This window comes from Pseudorasbora parva, chromosome 8 (genome assembly GCF_024679245.1).
Source record: "Pseudorasbora parva isolate DD20220531a chromosome 8, ASM2467924v1, whole genome shotgun sequence".
Classification (NCBI taxonomy): domain Eukaryota; kingdom Metazoa; phylum Chordata; class Actinopteri; order Cypriniformes; family Gobionidae; genus Pseudorasbora; species Pseudorasbora parva.
In genome coordinates this window covers 22,382,081-22,400,990 of record NC_090179.1, presented here as the reverse complement: position 1 = coordinate 22,400,990, position 18,910 = coordinate 22,382,081, and the positions used below count along the sequence as shown (strand labels likewise).

General features: G+C 39.7%; 1 protein-coding gene across 7 annotated transcripts in view; it reads right to left on the bottom strand.

Moving 5' to 3' along the window:
• nbeab (neurobeachin b) overlaps positions 1–18,910 on the bottom strand; it is a 408,948-nt gene that overhangs the window by 111,138 nt on the left and 278,900 nt on the right. For all 7 annotated transcript variants that reach the window (XM_067450409.1, XM_067450410.1, XM_067450412.1 and 4 more), the window contains one exon: positions 4,201–4,347. In XM_067450409.1, the coding sequence (XP_067306510.1) occupies positions 4,201–4,347 (147 nt within the window). The remainder of the gene's footprint in view (positions 1–4,200; positions 4,348–18,910) is intronic.

The following is an 18,910-nucleotide window of genomic DNA, read 5'->3' as shown; positions in this document are numbered from 1 at the left end:
ACTGGATCTTTTCTTGATTGTTGTAAATCCACATGAACAACATTTAGGCCTATTTATGTTTCTTATAAAGACAGGCCCATTATAGCCTACTATTAGCCTATACTGGGCCCTATACTATACTATACTTTACTATACTATACTATACTATACAGCCTACTAGCCTAAATACTAATAATAATATCTGTTGAATTAGGCTATTTCCATGTGAAGCATATTTAATGAATGTGTAGTGCCGATGTTCTAGTGATGTAGTGTTAATTTCAGCGAACTAGTGAGGATTATCAGATTATCATGTCGGAATGAAACAGGTGCATTTGTACTCAGCAAATCTGAGCTGCATGCGGTCGAGCCGCGCGCTGTGTCCTGACGTCAGCTGCTAAACAGGCTGCCTCGCGCTATCGACTGTGATGTCACATGGAGAGACAAAGGCATGCTGGGAAAACAGATGATTGTTTTATCTCTCCCACTCTCTGTCACTACAGGGGCCTAATATGAAAATAAATAAATAAATAAATAAATAAATAAATAAATATATATATATATATATATATATATATATATATATATATATATATATATATATATATATATATATATATATATATATGTTTTATCAGAGTACAACATAGATATTAAACATTAACTGATGAACATGAGATTGAAAATAAAATGAAAAAATAAAAAATAAACATATATAATAATAAAAAATAAAAAAATAATTACAAACAAATTATTTATTAAAAAGTATGGTAATGTGAATAAGTAGCCAGAAGACAGATAGTATATGAAAGGAGAGAAAAAGTACCATCTCTCTCATCACACCTAGGATATCTGTCTATGATTAGTTGTGGGTTTAAATACAGTCATGACAGCTTCTGTACTCTGATTGGCTGCAGGCTAATACAGCCCCTCCCATTGGCTTTGAGAATGCTGCTGTTGATTGGCCTGTTGTTTACACAGCTCTCATTAGCATTAGCAATAGCATGCAGGCCTACAGTCAAGCATACTGAAAATAAAAAAAGCATACTGACGTGGATAGCACAGCTCCCCCTGTGGCGAAGATACACAATTCAGGAAAAAAAGCAACTATAACAAACACACAATATAGTGTAGGCTATAAATACACCTTTTTTAAACTAAATGTTGAGCAGATAAAATGATTGTCACTAAAAATAAGGTCATAAAAAAATCATAAGCTGCAATCAATGAGAGCATTTTCAGTCGATAAATACTTGAAGTCAAAATACTGTTCAAACCTATTGGCACAATATACTGTTCATGCAGATTTTCCCATGCATTAACTAAAAGTACTGTAAAGTATTGCATCATCTAATTTTGAAGAGCTGGATATACACAATCAGATGCTTTATATTAGTCATTATGATGGTGCTCATTTAACATATCAGGAATTTATAAGCTGCGCCAGGCTCTATGATTGATAGCATTCCAGTAAAATTACTTTGAACATAGATGGAAGAAAAAAACACACAAGTCTGCATTCCTTTAAGGCAAATTGGCTGACATCGGTGGGAAAATATTAGATGTAATTGAGGCAATTCTTTTTAAATCTAATGAATGAATTCTTACAGAGTCAGGATTTCTATAGAATGGCCTACAGAACTGCTTAGATAGTGTGAATGAGTTCGGAAAGGTTGCGTGCTGGGAGCTTCAATATACAAAATCAGCTATGCATAGAGGACTGAGCATTAACACTTCAGATAGTAAAGAACATAAATAATACAAAAAAAGATAGATTAAAGCATTGGCTTTTTTTTACAGACGCATAAATATCTCACCGCTCATTTTTAACCTTCATTGACTAATGAAGGTCTGCGGAGCGAGTCGAGGCATTGATTATTCTGGGTATTATTAATAACATGTCTGTTGCACATTCAGAATACATATATAATATATAACATCTTCCGACATAGAGCTGATAATAAAAATGTACCATAGTATAACTGAGACAACAACCAGTCAGCTGTTATTCTATTATCATCTTGCTGAGCATAATGGCAATTTAAAGCTGCTGTCTGTAACGTTTTTTGGTTAAAATAATCCAAAATCAATTTTTGAGCAAGTACATAACCAGCCAAGGTTTAAAACTCCTTATATTAGCTCGATTCACAATGGTAAGCTTGTAATAATGTGTAATATTGTGTTGCAATAATTTGAGTGCTAATGGTAGGTTTCCGCAGGAAATTCGAGCATGCTGCTGTCTGTCTTTGCGTCATTACGCCACGTAAGACTAACAGTGACTGTAAGTAGACTAAACGTGGCTGCGTCCGAAAACCTAGGCAGCTGATTCCCTGCCTCGCTGCCTTATCAGACAATGTCGTGTAAGGCGTTTATGCATGAAGGCACCTCACAGAACTAATTTCGGACAGACTTATAAGCCAGTGTAAGCGTTTAATGATCTACAGCAAAAATAAAGAGGGCTTTGGTGAGAACTAAACAAATATTTAATTAGTACATTAATAATTTCTCACTAGAAATGACATCAGGAGTGGAAAATGTTGGTAAAAAAAGCATACATTTACACACAAACTGACCCGCAAATGCTACTTTCGGACGCCATCTTTTTCCCCCCAGCTCAGAAAGCACAGGATCGTGGGATTTCAAAGGCAGCGAAGAATAGCTTACATATAAGATGACTTCAAAAATCAATCAGATGAAGGTCTCTCAGGAGACAGGAAGTGAAGCTAACATTAGATTTGTAACGTGCCTCGATGCCTTCCTGTCTTGAAATGCGTCCTCCGAAGGCAGCATTTTCCAGGTTTCGGACGCAGCCCGTGTGTGAGGATGCTGCAGGTGGTGGATCATTTATAGCCTTTTCTAAAGCCTTGAAATTTAAAGGTAATGCTAATACACACTAAATTTGAGAAAAAAGTATAACAATAATAATAATTAGCATGGTTTGATGTGATGTGAGCTACGCCATCGTTAGATTAGATCACTGTTGGTCTCGCAATTCATTGTAATGCTTTTTTCTTCTTCTCAGTTGGTCAGAACAAAAGACATATTACTTGTTCAGATTTAATTTTCCAGTGAAAATTCATATTTTAGACATACTTCCAAGACGTAGAATCTGTGATTTCGAAGTACAGTATCCACATCGGGGGCTGCCACACAAATCAAAACATTAGATTCATCCGCGCTGAGGAGCCGTGACGATGCACAACCCACATAAAGATGATAATTCCGCAAAAAAACTGAGATGGCAACAAAAAGGCAAAACTTAAAGACTGCAGCTTTAAGTGATGTTTTTTTTTTTAATGATTCTGCTTTAAAACAAAATAAATAAAATTTGTGATCATGCAATTTTAGTTTCAATGGAAAAATCGAAAATGTTCTTTCAAAGATTAATCGTAACGTTTGATTAGATAACTGCCGTTATAACAGCAGATGAGAGAGATTTTTGGAAAATCATTCAAGTTGTAGCTATACATAATAAACTCATCCCTATTGATCTTGATTACCTCCTGATTGTTGGTTAGATTTGTATTTGATTTAATCCTAAAAGGGGTAAAAGTTTGTTAAAAGTAGTATCAGTGGTTTTAGAAGGGTTAATCTCTTCAAATAGTCAAACCTGCCTCTGGAAATAAAAACTCGGGGACAGAAACTTGCTGTGAGAAGAAAAAAGAAAAAAAGAAAGACATTTAAAATATTGTTATACTATAGCCTTTAAAAGTAAAAAAAAAGTTTTTAAAAAAAACATGCAGCAGAAAAAAAGTAACACTGTCCAGAGCAATACTTAACCCTAAAACACTGCCAGAAAAACAAAAACACAGTCCTAACGCAAAGTCACCACACAAACTACACTGGTCTGCATCTAGATTGACAAGTAAGATATATATTATAAATCTGTTCTGCTTCAAATTCTGTCACTCTGCCAAAATGCAACGCTTAAGCTATATATAAATAAATACATGCTACCAAATGTGGAAGACATTTCAGATGAAGTGCTCATGGCAGGACCTCTCTGTTCAGGTAAACCTAAAGGTACGTAGACGTCTCATTAATATAACAAACTGTGTTTTTATCTTTTATTATTATTTAATAATTAATTCAAACTCATGTGACACATAGAACCTTTAAATGGAAGGACTGAAAGAAAGTTTCACACCGAGAAGCTGAAGTATGACTTAACGTGTCTCTGCCATAGAGATTGCACTCTGTATTATGTATAGATCCCCTCACCTGCCAAGTTGTCCACTTCTTTCTCCTGTAGTAGACTGACAGCGTCATCGTCCCCCTCGAGCATCAGCTCTGTCTCAGGGTTCTGGCTGACCACCGCCTGGACTCGGAAGCCCTTCCTCCCTCTCAGTGCCTCGTCTTCCTCAGGGCCTGAAAGGAGACGAGAGTGATTGGATGACAATAGACAATATCCGTACTTAAGCATATTTAAGAATCACAATTCCTAAAAAAATATACATGTACATCCTGTACTGTATATAATATATGTGTAGATTATATGTTTATTTAAATATATGTATGTTGTGTGCATACTTGGGAAGCTTATGTACCTTAATGAATCTTAGAGAGATCTGAGAGCACAGAAAATCAATAAGCCACAATAGATAAATAGATTATGGTTGCCAAGCAACGTAGCAACTTGGTGCATTATTTTTAGCGCATTATATCTGGGATGTCTTGAATATTCAGAATAATAAGACAAATACTGCAGATTTTGCTATAGGAACAAATTATACCTGGCATGATTATCTGCAATGATGTCAAATTGTCTAACACTTTTTATTTCAAAATCCTGACTGGATTTGTTTAATAGATCGATTAAAATCACCATAAAAAATCAAATTAGACTAATCTTATTTTTCATGTAATTTTGCAGTATTTATTATAAATGATTTATTGGTGAAACTTTATGATTGTATGGGGGAACATTCACTTTTAACTACGACTTTTGCCTTAATAAGCTCCTAATTTACTGCTTATTAATAGTTAGTAATGTAGATTTTGTAGTGTTTAAGTTTAGGTATTGGGTAGTATTAAGGGATGTAAGTCATGCAGAATAAGGCCTTAATATATGCTTTGCAAGTATTAGTATACAGCCAATATCCTAGTAATATGTATCCTAATAAGAAACTAGTTAATAGCCAGAACTGAACCCTAAAATAAAGTGTTACCAAACCATCTTTTTATTAAATAAAAAGCCCTCATAATCTTTAATCAAAATAACTTTTCCTCCCTCTTGCAACTTTTTTTATTCTTTGATGATGCATTTACTGTGGCAAGGGTGGGACAACCTGTCACTTATAAAAAGCAAAAGCAAACCACAATGATCCAACTTGTCTTTCTCGACTGTATAAAGTTCACTTAAGGCTTATTCAGACTATGTCTGCTTAGATACTCATCAAGATGGACATGTTGACGTACTTTTTGTGTGAGTTTGTCCGTTAAAGTACAGGATTTTGAAAGAGAACTCAATATTTGCGCGCTGTGAGACGTGTGGGCGCTTTGGGACGAGTGAACAGAGACAGATCTTCTCACAGTGCTCGCAAGTTCTCATTCGCGTCTTCTGGCGAATATATACGGGCGATGATGGCGAAAATGACTGGTCATATTCGGTCATACGGCAGCACTCGCATGCATTGAGCACAGTTTACAAAGATAGACCGTTTTGCCCATTTTTCTTTTATTATCGCTGTTGTAGTGTAGCCTATCACTGAGGATCCAGCACGTGTATCCATCGACAGAACCATACATAAAGCATTATTTTTCAAGTTACAACCCATATTAAAGATGCGTCATCAGATGTGAGATGAACCGTGGTGCAAGTGCGTGCTGGCAACTTTTACACGGCACCCCTGCTCACGTCAGAAGGCACCCCGGTTGGGAAACGCTGCAATAGATTGCTTTAAAGGCACTATTATGTAATTTCCGCCACTAGAGGTTGCTTATTCAAAACAAAGGTGTAGCTTGATGAGGCCTTGATTTCGCGGAATCATGAAAGTTGTTGACTTCACCTCTTCACCAAGGATCTGACGGGACTCAGGCAGAAATCATATTTATGGATGAGTAATGTTTTAAAGATTTATTAACGTTAGAAAGCAGGGTGGGGCTGAAAGCCTTTGGTGTGGAACAAGGTCGCTGGAGCGATTGCTAACGAGAGACGAGCAGGACACCAGGCTCGAGAGCAGTGGAGCTTTTATTATGACCACTTCCGCTTCTTACAGTCATTGGTATGTGGGGTAACGCAGCACTGTTTTATCATATTTGAATGTATTGAAAGTTATGCGAGACATTTGTTGCACACTGCAATAAGCTAGATCAATATAAGGCATGGTAAAACATGGTACTCGCGGAAAATCGAGAAAACGACATTTAAAGACTGTGTTGAGCTATAACAATGATTGCTCACCTGTCTTATGAAACACATAATAGATTAAAGCGTCTTTGGTGTTTCCATGGTTTCTACTAAATAAAACTGGAACTTGACGGTAATGCGGTTATGATGTCATTGACAGGCGACACAAGGACATGGTCCTTGTCCTGGTTAAAACTATTTATTTATCTGGATTTCTTGGAAACATTTGGCATAATATAAGTACACAAGTATAAATATATTTATATAACATTGTTCTAGTGTTTTTTGGATATTTTAAATAAAAATAGTGTACATATTGCGCCTTTAAAGCAAGAAGCTTTACACATTAAACATGGAAAACAAAAACAGTGACAATGTCGCTTGCGATTTAGTTTCCTACTACAGAGCAGCTCTTCAGTGTGTTCATGTTTTTAATCGTAGACGTTCAACCTCTATGGACTGAACAGAAGAAATTAACTGGAGATTTCCATGTCAAGAAGGCGGAGCTTCAGCGTACACCTACCTATCCCGTAATCAGCACAAACCAATGGTTGAATGAAGGTGTTTACCAGCCGGAGCAAACTTTTCTGGAAAGTGCACTTCCGAAAGCCATTTCAAACTCCTGAAGCGAACTTCGTTTTGGCATGATTTTGTTTGAAATGACCGCAGTTGTTCTTTGATTTCGATCTAAGTATATCAGGGCCTTAATACACTGTAATTCTCAGTTAAAGAGACTGACAATTAAGCACGTACAGACCGTTATACATTTCAAAATGAAATAAAAGTCGAAGTCCATTAAGCATAATGCAATCTGCTCTCTATATCCGGACAAGAACGAGATTGAACCGACAGCAATTAAGAGACTGCAGATACCACCAAAGCTCATCACACAGTCTTATCAGAGTGAAAAAGAAAAATTATGCAAAAAATGTGTAACCACTTTTGTATCGAACAAAAAAGATTCATTCATCAGCTTTAATTACTGAAGAAAAGAAAGAAAAATGGCAGTCAGGCCTGACACACGTCACTGCACACTGGATTTCTCTTGTATAAGGTCAGATTTGCCTGAGACTCTAGAACAGAGAGATACTGTGAAAAAAGGAAATAAGAAACGCTTATCAGAAATAGAAAGTGGCTGACACTCTTTTGACATGTTTCTTTTCAGTGCAGTGTTTAAAATGTTCCCTACACTCCCGTGGGGTTCATGTACCTTGTCTCAAAGCGGTCACGTTCGAATGTTGTCAACACCACTACACAGATGAAGAAAGAAAAAGAGAAGGAGAGAGAGAGGGGGGAAAAATAACATAGCGGGCTTCCTGCTCTGTCTCATATCTCAGGAGCTTTCATCAGAGCCAAGGAAGAAGTGGGACCGCTTTTCGGAAATAGGGAGCGTGTAACATTTAGAGGCACAGAGCCAGTGAGCGGTCATGGATCAAAGCAGACGGAGGGAAACTTAAGACCGTAATTCTGTAAACCGTCATTACGCCTGCATTAAAGCAGAGAGAGCTGATGGGGCTGAGCTTCAGTCTTGACTGGCAAGATAAAGCTTAGGACCTCGGTGCAACACAGACAAAATAAACCAAGCTGATTTTGACAAGAAAATGATCCTGAGCAAATGGAGAGAGTTTGGGAGTAAAACAAAAATATTTCCCTTTAGGTTGTTTTACACAGGAAGGCCACAAGAAGGAAAACAAACAAAACCTGTACATATAAAGTCCCAGCAGACCTAGTCACTGCCTTTCGTCATTTGTTGATGACTTGTAGACACTTCTAGTTCTGGTAGCCCCATTAGCGCTAATATATCATCGTATGTTGGCATTGAATCAGTTTCATGTCACTAAAAATTACATTCTGGTGGGAAAAAGTTTGTATATTAATTGCACCACTGCTTAACGTATCATATCAAAGATTGACGTTAATCAGCGTATGCTCTTTATGGTCATCTATCAATGCCTAGAGCACAAACACCAGGCTATTCGGGTTCACAATTAAATGTCATTCACGCAAAACACAATCTCCACAGATCATTTTAAAAATATTTGCTGTGTGTGTGTGTGTGTGTGTGTGTGTAACAGTGCATGGCGTTTGGACTTGGTTTTCTGTTTTCACACTACCTGAGTTGGCACGTTTATTTGTTACCATGGATTCAGATTGGATTAGTCATTGTGTTCAGCTGTGTTTCAGTCTTCACTTTTCAGTTCTCGTTAATGTTATTTCTGAGTTTGGTATAGGTTTTCTTCTTCTCCTTGCCTTCTGCCTGTACCACGCTGAGAGAACATGACAGAAGAACCGACCCCATAAAATGGATAGTGCAGTAATGTTCACTGCCTTAGCCCAGGAAGGACTTTCTTTTTTGGACTATTCTCATGGTTTTTGCACACTAGCCCAACGGATCGCTTTTGATGACAGGACTCTATAACCATTATTTTGGATTGGGGCTAATTACTACCAGCCTTGTGACTTACCAGATATGACAAAGGGAACCTGGAGGGAGGCCATTCTCCACTGTCTGGAATGTGTGCATCCCCGATTCACAACAGCACCCGCATCTACCAACACAGAACCCAGCCCACCACCCTGTGACACAGAGCAACGGCCAATGTCATCGGATCTGGCTTGCACGCCCGTGATAGACTGAGAGATTAGTGGAGTTTGAGGGAATAGAGGAGTTCCCTATCCACAACCTCGCCACAGTGTGTGAGTGCATACTGGACTGGGAGATAGATACATTTGTCCCACCCTTCCTCCCCCTTCCACCACCACTTCTAGTTTCAGCCCAGTCTTCGTCGACTCCTGTCTGCCCTGTTGTTCACCCTTCACCTCCTCACTGTGTCAGGGATTCACCTAGGGCTTCCAATGACCCATCCTTGACTGGCCTGAGGAATTCCCTGGCTCCGCCGCTGGCCGCTGTCTCCACCACACTACCTCGGCCCGTTGTCCTAGATCCTCCACTGCCACGCCATCACTGGGCTCCTTCGACCTGTCAGCTTCGCCTGGGTCGGACATCAACAGCCTTTCGCCATAGACTTGCGTGCCTGCCGCTACGCTCAGGCTCTCCACCCCTATGACTCAGTCTGGCTCCACTCTCCCTCAGGCTCCACGTCAGTCCTCAGTCACGCCGGTTCCACCATAGCCCTCAGGGTCTCCAGTTCCACCTCAGGGAGTCGTCGGGACAACTCCGTTGCGGCCTCTGATGTCCACGCCGTTGCACAGATCCATCAACCCTCCGTTTCCCCATCTGCAACATCCCCGTTGTCCATCTCCATGGCTGCATTGTATGCTGTACCACCATGGCTCCTCCCTCCGGCAACACCGCCATGGTGTGCAACCTGGCTGGGCATCTGGTTTTCATCTGGTCTCGACCCACTTAAACCATCCCATTGGCTACTATCACCTCCTGTTCCTCCCTGGCCATTCCTACCATCTCCCCCCTGGTTCTGGTTGTCTGCCTGCCTGCCTTTTGCCAGCTCTTCACCTTTTCTGTTTTCACCCTACCTGAGTTGGCTCGTTTATTTGTTACCATGATTTCTGATTGGATTATTCATTGTGTTCAGCTGTTGCCTAATTCATTCTCTTTGTTTTCTCCCAGTATATATCTGCCTGTGTTTCAGTCTTCTCTTTACGGTTCTCGTTTTCCTCGTATTAATAAAGTTTGTTTGAATTAATCTTCTTCTCCTTGCCTTCTGCCTGTACCACGCTGAGAGAACGTGACCGTGTGTGTGTGTGTGTGTGTGTGTGTGTGTGTGTGTGTGTGTGTGTGTGTGTGGTCAGAATCAATTAAAATTGCATTAAATTCTCCTACATCTTGAAGATACCTGACTAAATTGACTTTCAGTGTATGGAAAAAATCAGTTGAAACATTCTTCAAAATATCTTCTGCGGGTCAGCAAGAAAGTCATACAGGTTGTTAAAAATGAGTAAATAACAGAATTTAAATGGAAGAACAATATCTTCCATAATTTATGTCGTATTTTCATTTAACCGTTCCCAATTATATTGTGTTACTCTGTGCATCACACGACTTTGGGACAAACATGAAAATATGAAGCACAAAGCAGGGGCAATTCTAGTTTTTAATTTAGGAGGGCTCAGCCCCCAATGAGGATTTAAAAAATCATTTCAACATATTGTTTGTATCTACCTTATTTTCCAACATGGAAGTAAAGTTTTTTTCTGGTGATTTATTTGCAGCTATAGCGAGATAATGAGAATAATACATTAAAGTGCAGTAAAATGTAAAACTATTTGCACTACAAACCAACATGTTTATTATTAAGAAAATACATTAAAATAATATGGTAAGAAATACCAGTTTGCAATATCAAGCAGCATAACAAGCTAATCTGTACAGCTAAAAGTAAGTGGAAACAAATGACACTGGAAGCATTAAAATTACAAATGACCATGCCCATGCTTAACTGAAAAATAAGGTGGATACTAGGGTAGGCATGAATAAAAGAGGAGGTTCTATACATATCAAGTCAATCCCGACATATTGGTTTAATTTAAAATAACCAGTTAATATTCATTAATACTCATTAAGAATATATTCAAATCTTATATTACTATATTGGCGATATGTTTAATCTATCCCATATTAAATCCATTCCCTTTTTTGTTTTCTATTTATTAAAACAAATAAGAGCACATTATTCTATAATTCAAAGTTGCATCAAAAACCATAAATGTCTTTACAGAATTCCAGATACACCTCAAAAACAGACATAAGTCAAGGAGGGAGATGAAGCGGAAGCAAACTGGGGCAGGGATGGAGGGCCAGAAAAAGGGTCTGGGGATTGAGGCAGAGCAGGTGGCCAGGGCTGAGCAGGTGGCTAGTGCAGAGCGGGCTGAGAAATTGGCAGTTCAGAAAGCCATGGAAGTGCAGGCATTTCAAGGGACTATGGCAAAGCAGACAGTTCAAGGGACCATGGCGGCATAAACAGTTTAAGGGACCATGGAGGAGCAGGCAGCTCAAAGGACCATGGCGGCACAGGCAGTTCAAGGGACCATGGTGGCATAGACAGTTCAAGGGACCATGGTGGCATAGACAGTTTAAGAGACCATGGCGGCACAGGCAGTTTAAAGGACCATGGAGGAGCAGGCAGTTCAAGGGACCATGGTGGCATAGACAGTTCAAGGGACCATGGCAGCATAGACAGTTTAAGGGACCATGGCGGCATAGACAGTTCAAGGGACCATGGCAGCATAGACAGTTTAAGGGACCATGGCGGCATAGACAGTTCAAGGGACCATGGCGGCATAGACAGTTTAAGGGACCATGGCGGCATACAGTTCAAGGGACCATGGCGGCATAGACAGTTTAAGGGACCATGGCGGCATAGACAGTTTAAGGGACCATGGCGGCATAGATAGTTCAAGGGACCATGGCGGCATAGACAGTTTTAGGGACCATGGAGGAGCAGGCAGTTCAAGGGACCATGGCAGCACAGGCAGTTCAATGGACCATGGTGGCATAGACAGTTCAAGGGAGCATGGTGGCATAGACAGTTTAAGGGACCATGGCGGCATAGAAAGTTCAAGGGACTATGGCGGCATAGACAGTTCAAGGGACAATGGTGGCATAGACAGTTCAAGGGACTATGGCGGCATAGACAGTTCAAGGGACCATGGCGGCATAGACAGTTCAAGGGACTATGGCGGCATAGACAGTTCAAGGGAACATGGTGGCACAGGCAGTACAAGGGACCATGGCGGCATAGACAGTTCAAGGGAACATGGTGGCACAGGCAGTACAAGGGACCATGGTGGCATAGACAGTTTTAAGAACCATGGTGGGATAGACAGTTTAAGAAATTATGGCAGAGCAGGCAGTTCAAGGGACCATTGCAGCACAGGCAGTTCAAGGAACCTTGGCAGCATAGACAGTTCAAGGGACCTTGACGGCATAGACAGTTCAAGGGACCATGGCGGCATAAGCAGTTCAAGGGACCATGGTGGCATGGACAGCTCAAGGGACCATGGTGGCACAGGCAGGTCAAGGGAACATGGCGGCATAGACAGTTTAAGGGACCATGGCGGCATAGACAGTCCAAGGGACCATGGAGGAGCAGGCAGTTCAAGGGACCGTGGCGGCATAAGCAGTTCAAGGGACCATGGTGGCATAGACAGTTTAAGGGACCATGGTGGCACAGGCAGGTCAAGGGACCATGGTGGCATAGACAGCTCAAGGGACCATGGTGGCACATGCAGGTCAAGGGAACATGGCAGAATAGACAGTTCAAGGGACCATGGCGGCATAGACAGTTCAAGGGACCATGGCGGCATAGACAGTTCAAGGGACCATGGTGGCATAGACAGTTCAAGGGAACATGGCAGAACAGGCAGTTCAAGGGACCATGGTGTCGCCAGCAGTTCAAGTGACCATGGTGGCATAGACAGTTCAAGGGACCATAATGGCACAGGCAGTTCAAGGGACCATGGCAGGGTAGACAGTTCAAGGGACCATGGCAGCATAGACAGTTCAAGGGACCATGGCAGCATAGACAGTTCAAGTGGCCAGAGAGCCTTGGACTCTGTGGCCTTATTAGGTTACCTATAGCTTCCCCAAAAATGTTCTTGGGTGGAGCTATGGGGTCATGGGCTGGAGCCATCACTGGACTCGGGTCAGGAGCAGACATCGATGTGAGTGCTGCACACACATATCACACTGCCATAGCCCCAATCGTCAGCGTTAAACACTCTGAAGACTCTGGGCTTGAAGACTCTGGGCTTGGAGACTCTGGCTTAGAGACTCTGGGCTTGGAGACTCTGGCTTAGAGACTCTGGGCTTGGAGACTCTGGCTTGGAGACTCTGGGCTTGGAGACTCTGGCTTAGAGACTCTGGGCTTGGAGACTCTGGCGTGGCTACCATCTTGGCTTAGGGGTGTTAAAGCCCTGAAAGCCCTAAAATGTGCCTAGTGACTCACCTGGCACACAATAATATTGTGTTAAATGGTCTATTTTTTATTGAATAAATCACTGTATATCTACATTTACATTTTCTAAAATCTTTTTATCTTTTTTTCCACACGACACACTGAAATCATTGTGTGTGTAAAGAATACATGCAGTGCTGCCATAAAAATGAAATTTACCTTAGGAACTATAGGAAGCTTTAGGAAGCTAAAGCTTGTTACTACCTTTTGGTCGGGAGTGCATGAATGCTGCTTTCGAAAGCAGCTCACAAGGTTCTGGAATACAGTGATGCATGTTTCTATTTTGAGCAATGACACCGGTACAGAAGCTTCCTGTTTTTTTTTCTCTTGAATGGCAAGCCTTTGATAGAAAGCCTGCATGGTCACATATAAGAGCTCTCTAGTAACATAGACGATCATTTGTCAGTCTTAGGAATGAGACTTGATGGGAACTCGAGATCACTACAACTCAGACCTCCCCAGTGACTCAAAAGAACCCCTCGCTTGCATTGTCAACCACCTCGTTTATCGGCACCCCTGAAGCTCGCTCACTGGACTCCTGTGAGCCATCACGACCAACAGTGAGGCTATTCAAGCCTAGCAGGGCTTACCCGCTCTGCCATCAGAGGGTTTATGTTACCCAGGGCACAAATTTGGCATGACGCAGCAGAGTTGAGAAAGACCAGGTGATGGCTGGTCTGCCAGTTATTGTGGGACTTGAATGATGTTCTTCGCTAAAAGCTTGGATCTGATCCATCCAGCTGGGGGACGGGGAATTGTCATTGACTGACTGACATATGTGTGGAATAACAAACAAATGTGCTGAAGTAGCTCTGAACATATATCCAATGACTAGCGTGATATGATGAAAACCAAACATTTGAAGTGGGCTCGAAATAGCTCCTTCATTGGCGGAAAACCGTTACTTGATAAACGCCAAGGAGAACTGAGTAGCTTGGGGTTTTGAAAAAGGAAAGGAAAAAAAGACTTAATTCCGCAATTCAATTCTGTCATTCCATCAATATGTGACTTCTTCAACACACTGGTCTCTTTTTCTTTCTACAGTCACATCAAACGGAGAGAAAAAAGGAGCTTGTGGCAAAATGAATTTTATAGTTTGTGAGAGACGCTCTAAAGGTGGAAATATATAAGTGCTTGGTAGTTTTACGGTTCAATTTTTTTGCAGCCTAACTAAAAGGCTTCAAATAGGCCTTCATTTGTTGCTCAGATCATGTTTTATGTTTGGCTGGAGCTGTAGGGTATTGGCCTTGCACTTTTATTGCCCCACTTCAGTCAAACGCACCATGTTGCCATGAAAGAAAGAGCCAAAAATAAGGTGAAAAAATAATGTATACACCTGCATTTCCATTTTGGGATTGACAGATGAGATGCCTTCGTAAAAAATACACAATGTACGAAGACGGAAAAAGGGATTGTGAGACATGTAGATGTATGTCTGTGCAGTTGAATGATATATAATAACTCAAACAAAATGTTGCACATGTGCCATAAGTGCATTCACACACAAACAATGTGGCAAAGTGGGCTTGCTGTGCTCGTCGATCAAATGCCAGGAATTCTGCAGTCAGCTCTGGAAAAAGAAGCCCAACTTTGTAAAGTGAAACTGGAGACCCATGCAAAGTTTTTGTTATGGTTTTACTCATATGAGAAGCATTTCGTATCACACATACAGACCCATATGGCTGATTATGAGGCCCACATGGTATCTGTATGCACAGAATGTAGAACGCCCGTGCATTATATTTGGGCTAATTTAATTAGGCTTTAGCATGTTAATTAAAGGAAAATTCCACAGTGGCATATTTGTGGTATAACATCAGTTAACACAAACAAAAAAATGTAATTCCGTTTTTAAATCACGCTATCTGTGGAGACTTTAAATTTCACACTTAATAATCACATTAGGTATCCCGTATTGTCTTTCCTCTTTTTCTGTCTTCAAATGTAAGAACTTTGTTTAGACTTTTGTTAAATCATTTTAAGTGCCCCTATTATGTGTTTTTCGTATCGTCCCTTTCATGGAGCATGTAATATAGCTGTCTGTGAATGTAAATGGTCTGCAAAAGTTGTAAAGTCGAAAGTGCACACTAAATAAAGTTATTGTCTCCTAAAAGAATGAACCGACTCTGAACCACCTTACGAGACGTCAGGAATTCCAGTCTCACTTACGTGACCTGCCTACGAAATACGGTAAAACATTTGCATAATGCCCGCCTATAATCTACATCTACTAACGTATGTGGCACATTTTCACCTCCAAAGGATGAGGATATGAAGAATCAGTGGTTAAATGTGTTTTACTTTACCCAACCTGTAAGTACGATCAATAATTGATTTCTACATTTTGTACAGTGTGTTCAAAATACGTAGCTTAACTGTAATGTTTTATCAGTCATTCACGTTTGTGCGGGGCTAACGTCTATGCGGTAGACCAATCACAACAGACTGGGCCATCTGACCATCTGTTTAGAGTGACTGAATCATCGAAACGAATCATTAGAAAATCTCGGTGAAATGAGGTGATATTATTAATGCAGTTTGAGAAAAAGAAAGTGTTTTTTTTTTACATGTAAACCTGTTGTAGGAGACCTCCAAAGCAAAATTAGGAACATGTAAAATAGCATCATAGGTGCACTTTAAGATATTTAAGACTTTTGATGACCTTAAATTAGATAAGACTGAATTTAAGGCTTTTTAAGGACTCGCGGGGACCTTATTCTTCTGTATTATTTGAACTATTTAAATCATTATTTTACAGTCATTTGTCATTAGAACAATTTTAAAAATGTCATATTTACACAAAAAATGGTTAGCAAGCCATTTTTCCACAATAAAATCATGTAAAAATGCATATTGTTTACATCTTGTGGTTATATTTTTGAAATGGTGAATATTTTGTACAAATAAGCTTCATTCACTTCCATTCTAAGCTTCTCACTGTAACCAAAGACTTTATATTTAGGAAGACGGTGAACTCCAATTTCTTCTGAATGGGAGAAAGTGCAACAGCCAATATGGGGAATAAGCCCCAGCTACCATTAGAAGCTCCAGTTTGTAGAAACAGTCAAGTGCTCTGAGACGCGTGCTTATGACTGCACATGCACATTAGCATTGTTCAGGGCAAAAAATGCATTTTTTTGTTGTTGTCATGCATTGAGTGTTTAGAAACAAAATTTATGAGACATTTGTTGTCAGATTTCATCAGTGATTTCAAATAGAAAATGTAACCATAAGTTTGACGAACAGTTTTAAAGAATTTGATGTTTCCCCTTTCAAAGAGACAGAGGCGTTTCAAAGATGGCCGCCGAGTGAAATGACTTAAACGGACTTTGGTGTAACCTTCAGGTTTGCTTTTCATAATAAGAGGCACAAATCTCTCTCTCTCTCTCTCTCTCTCTCTCTCTCTCTCTCTCTCTCTCTCTCTCTCTCTCTCTCTCTCTCTCTCTCTCTCTCTCTCTCTCTCTCTCTCTCTCTCTCTCTCTCTCTCTCTCTCTCTCTCTCTCTCTCTATATATATATATATATATATATATGTTATTTTTTATTTTTTTGGTAATCAACATTAAGTGTTGTCAGGTAAACTTAACTTGCATTGAATCATCACACACCCTTACTTTCACCTTTCCTCAGGCTCTCTTTTACTCTTTCTCTTATAACAAGCTATAAAGATCTCTGTCCAGAGGGGTTCAATGGGTCAGGCAGAGCTGCTCACCTGAAAATGAGACCGCAAGGACACCCGGAGGTAGAACAGGCTGTTAAAGAGCAGGATCAATATTAACCTGACTTCCATTTCATGCTTGCCCAATTCCAATCAGCTAACAATATACTCAGGCGCTTGTGAATAAGGGGGAAGGTATCGAAGTCCCACATGAAACACACTTGCTATTTTGTCAGCAAGTTCTAATAGGCTAAACTGAGCTGTTTTAAAGTTTCTTACAAACATACGCAAAGGTACCTGGGAATGAGGCACAGAGCAGTACAGTTTATCAAATGCTTATACAACATGGTCAGCCGTTCGAGGTACCATTAAATTCACCCTGTTCTTCTATTTTCAGTGATTGAAGATCGTATTACATCCACAGAAATACATTAAATTACCATGAATCAAATATAATGATGTTGTTTCTAGAGTAGTTAGAATATTTCTCGAATGAAACTGAGACATATTTCATGTCCACCCATGTCATTTTGCACAAGAAGAAAATTGAAATATTGCTAAAACGCAGCATACATTCTAACATAGACAAGCACTATGAAAATATGTCAATGTGAATAAAAACAAGCCCCGTATGCAGTGACTGCTGTCAACTGCCAGTGTTCTGACATTTGAGAGCAGTCATTTTTCAATCTCTTTGGTTTCTGGCAAAAATAATGGAAACTTATATGCACCCCTAAGAGTTTATTCATTTAAATCACCTACGTTAACTCAACATACCTCAACCCATGGTCACAAAAGCAGCTGTAAACCTCCACTACTGCCAGTTCAGCAAAGCACGGAGACACTTTTTCTGCAAACAGTTCAATACAGCCTTACCACATATATGGAGCATATTGTACAGAGTTAGCTTTCATTACATTTAAGGGATATTCTAGTAAATATGAGTGCTGCAATGAACTAAATAAATCATATAAAAAAACGTTAAAAAACAAAAACAAAAAAACAAACAAAAAAAAAACGTATTTTTTCTGGTTCTCAAAACTGATTGGCTGAGAGTCAATACTGTATCAACACTGATACTATTTCACCTTTTTATTTTATCACTTCACATTTTTGGGCAATTACAGCAATTATTTTTATTTTTTATTTTTTTAAATATACAAATACTGTTATTGTTTCACAGAATGTAGTTTTAAGAGGAGAATTTAGTTATTTAGACATCAAATATGTGACTCATATATAAACATAACGCCTATTTTACAATTTGATTAGGATGTCAGAGGGCGTTCAGCGGTCATGTACCTGCAGAGAACAGCTTATTCATCTCGGCCAGTCCTTTGGGAATATGCTGCTGGCTCTTATGTAGATAGTGGTTAAACATGAGATATAATTAATTTGGGTTAAATCAACAGACAATATTTGGTCTTAATAATCTATTACTTTTGCAAATTGATTTAGTTTCATAACTTACTACTATAAAGCTGTACTTGACTGAACTATGCCCTTGGCAGAAAGAATATGGCCTTCTCACCGGCCTTCCCAAAAAGACCATTAGACAGCTGCAGCTCATCCAGAACGCTGCTGCCAGGATTCTGAGCAGAACCGGAAAATATGATCATATCACACCAGTCCTCAGGTCTTTGCATTGGCTTCCAGTTACATTTAGGATCGATTTTAAAGTACTAATACTTGTTTATAAATCAATCAATGAGCTAGGACCTCAATACATCGCAGATATGCTGATTAAATACAAACCCAACAGATCACTCAGATCAGCAGAATCAATTCCATTAGAAACACCAAGAGTTCACTCAAAGCAAGGAGAGTCTGCTTTTAGCTAGCCGTAGTTGGAACCACAATGTAAAAAAAATTATATGTTCAATAAGTTATGACAACATATGTTTTTACATTGTTTTAACTCATCAAAATAAATTAAGTAATGTTAAACTTTTTTTTATTAGTTATACAAGATATAACTCATTTTTTAAAG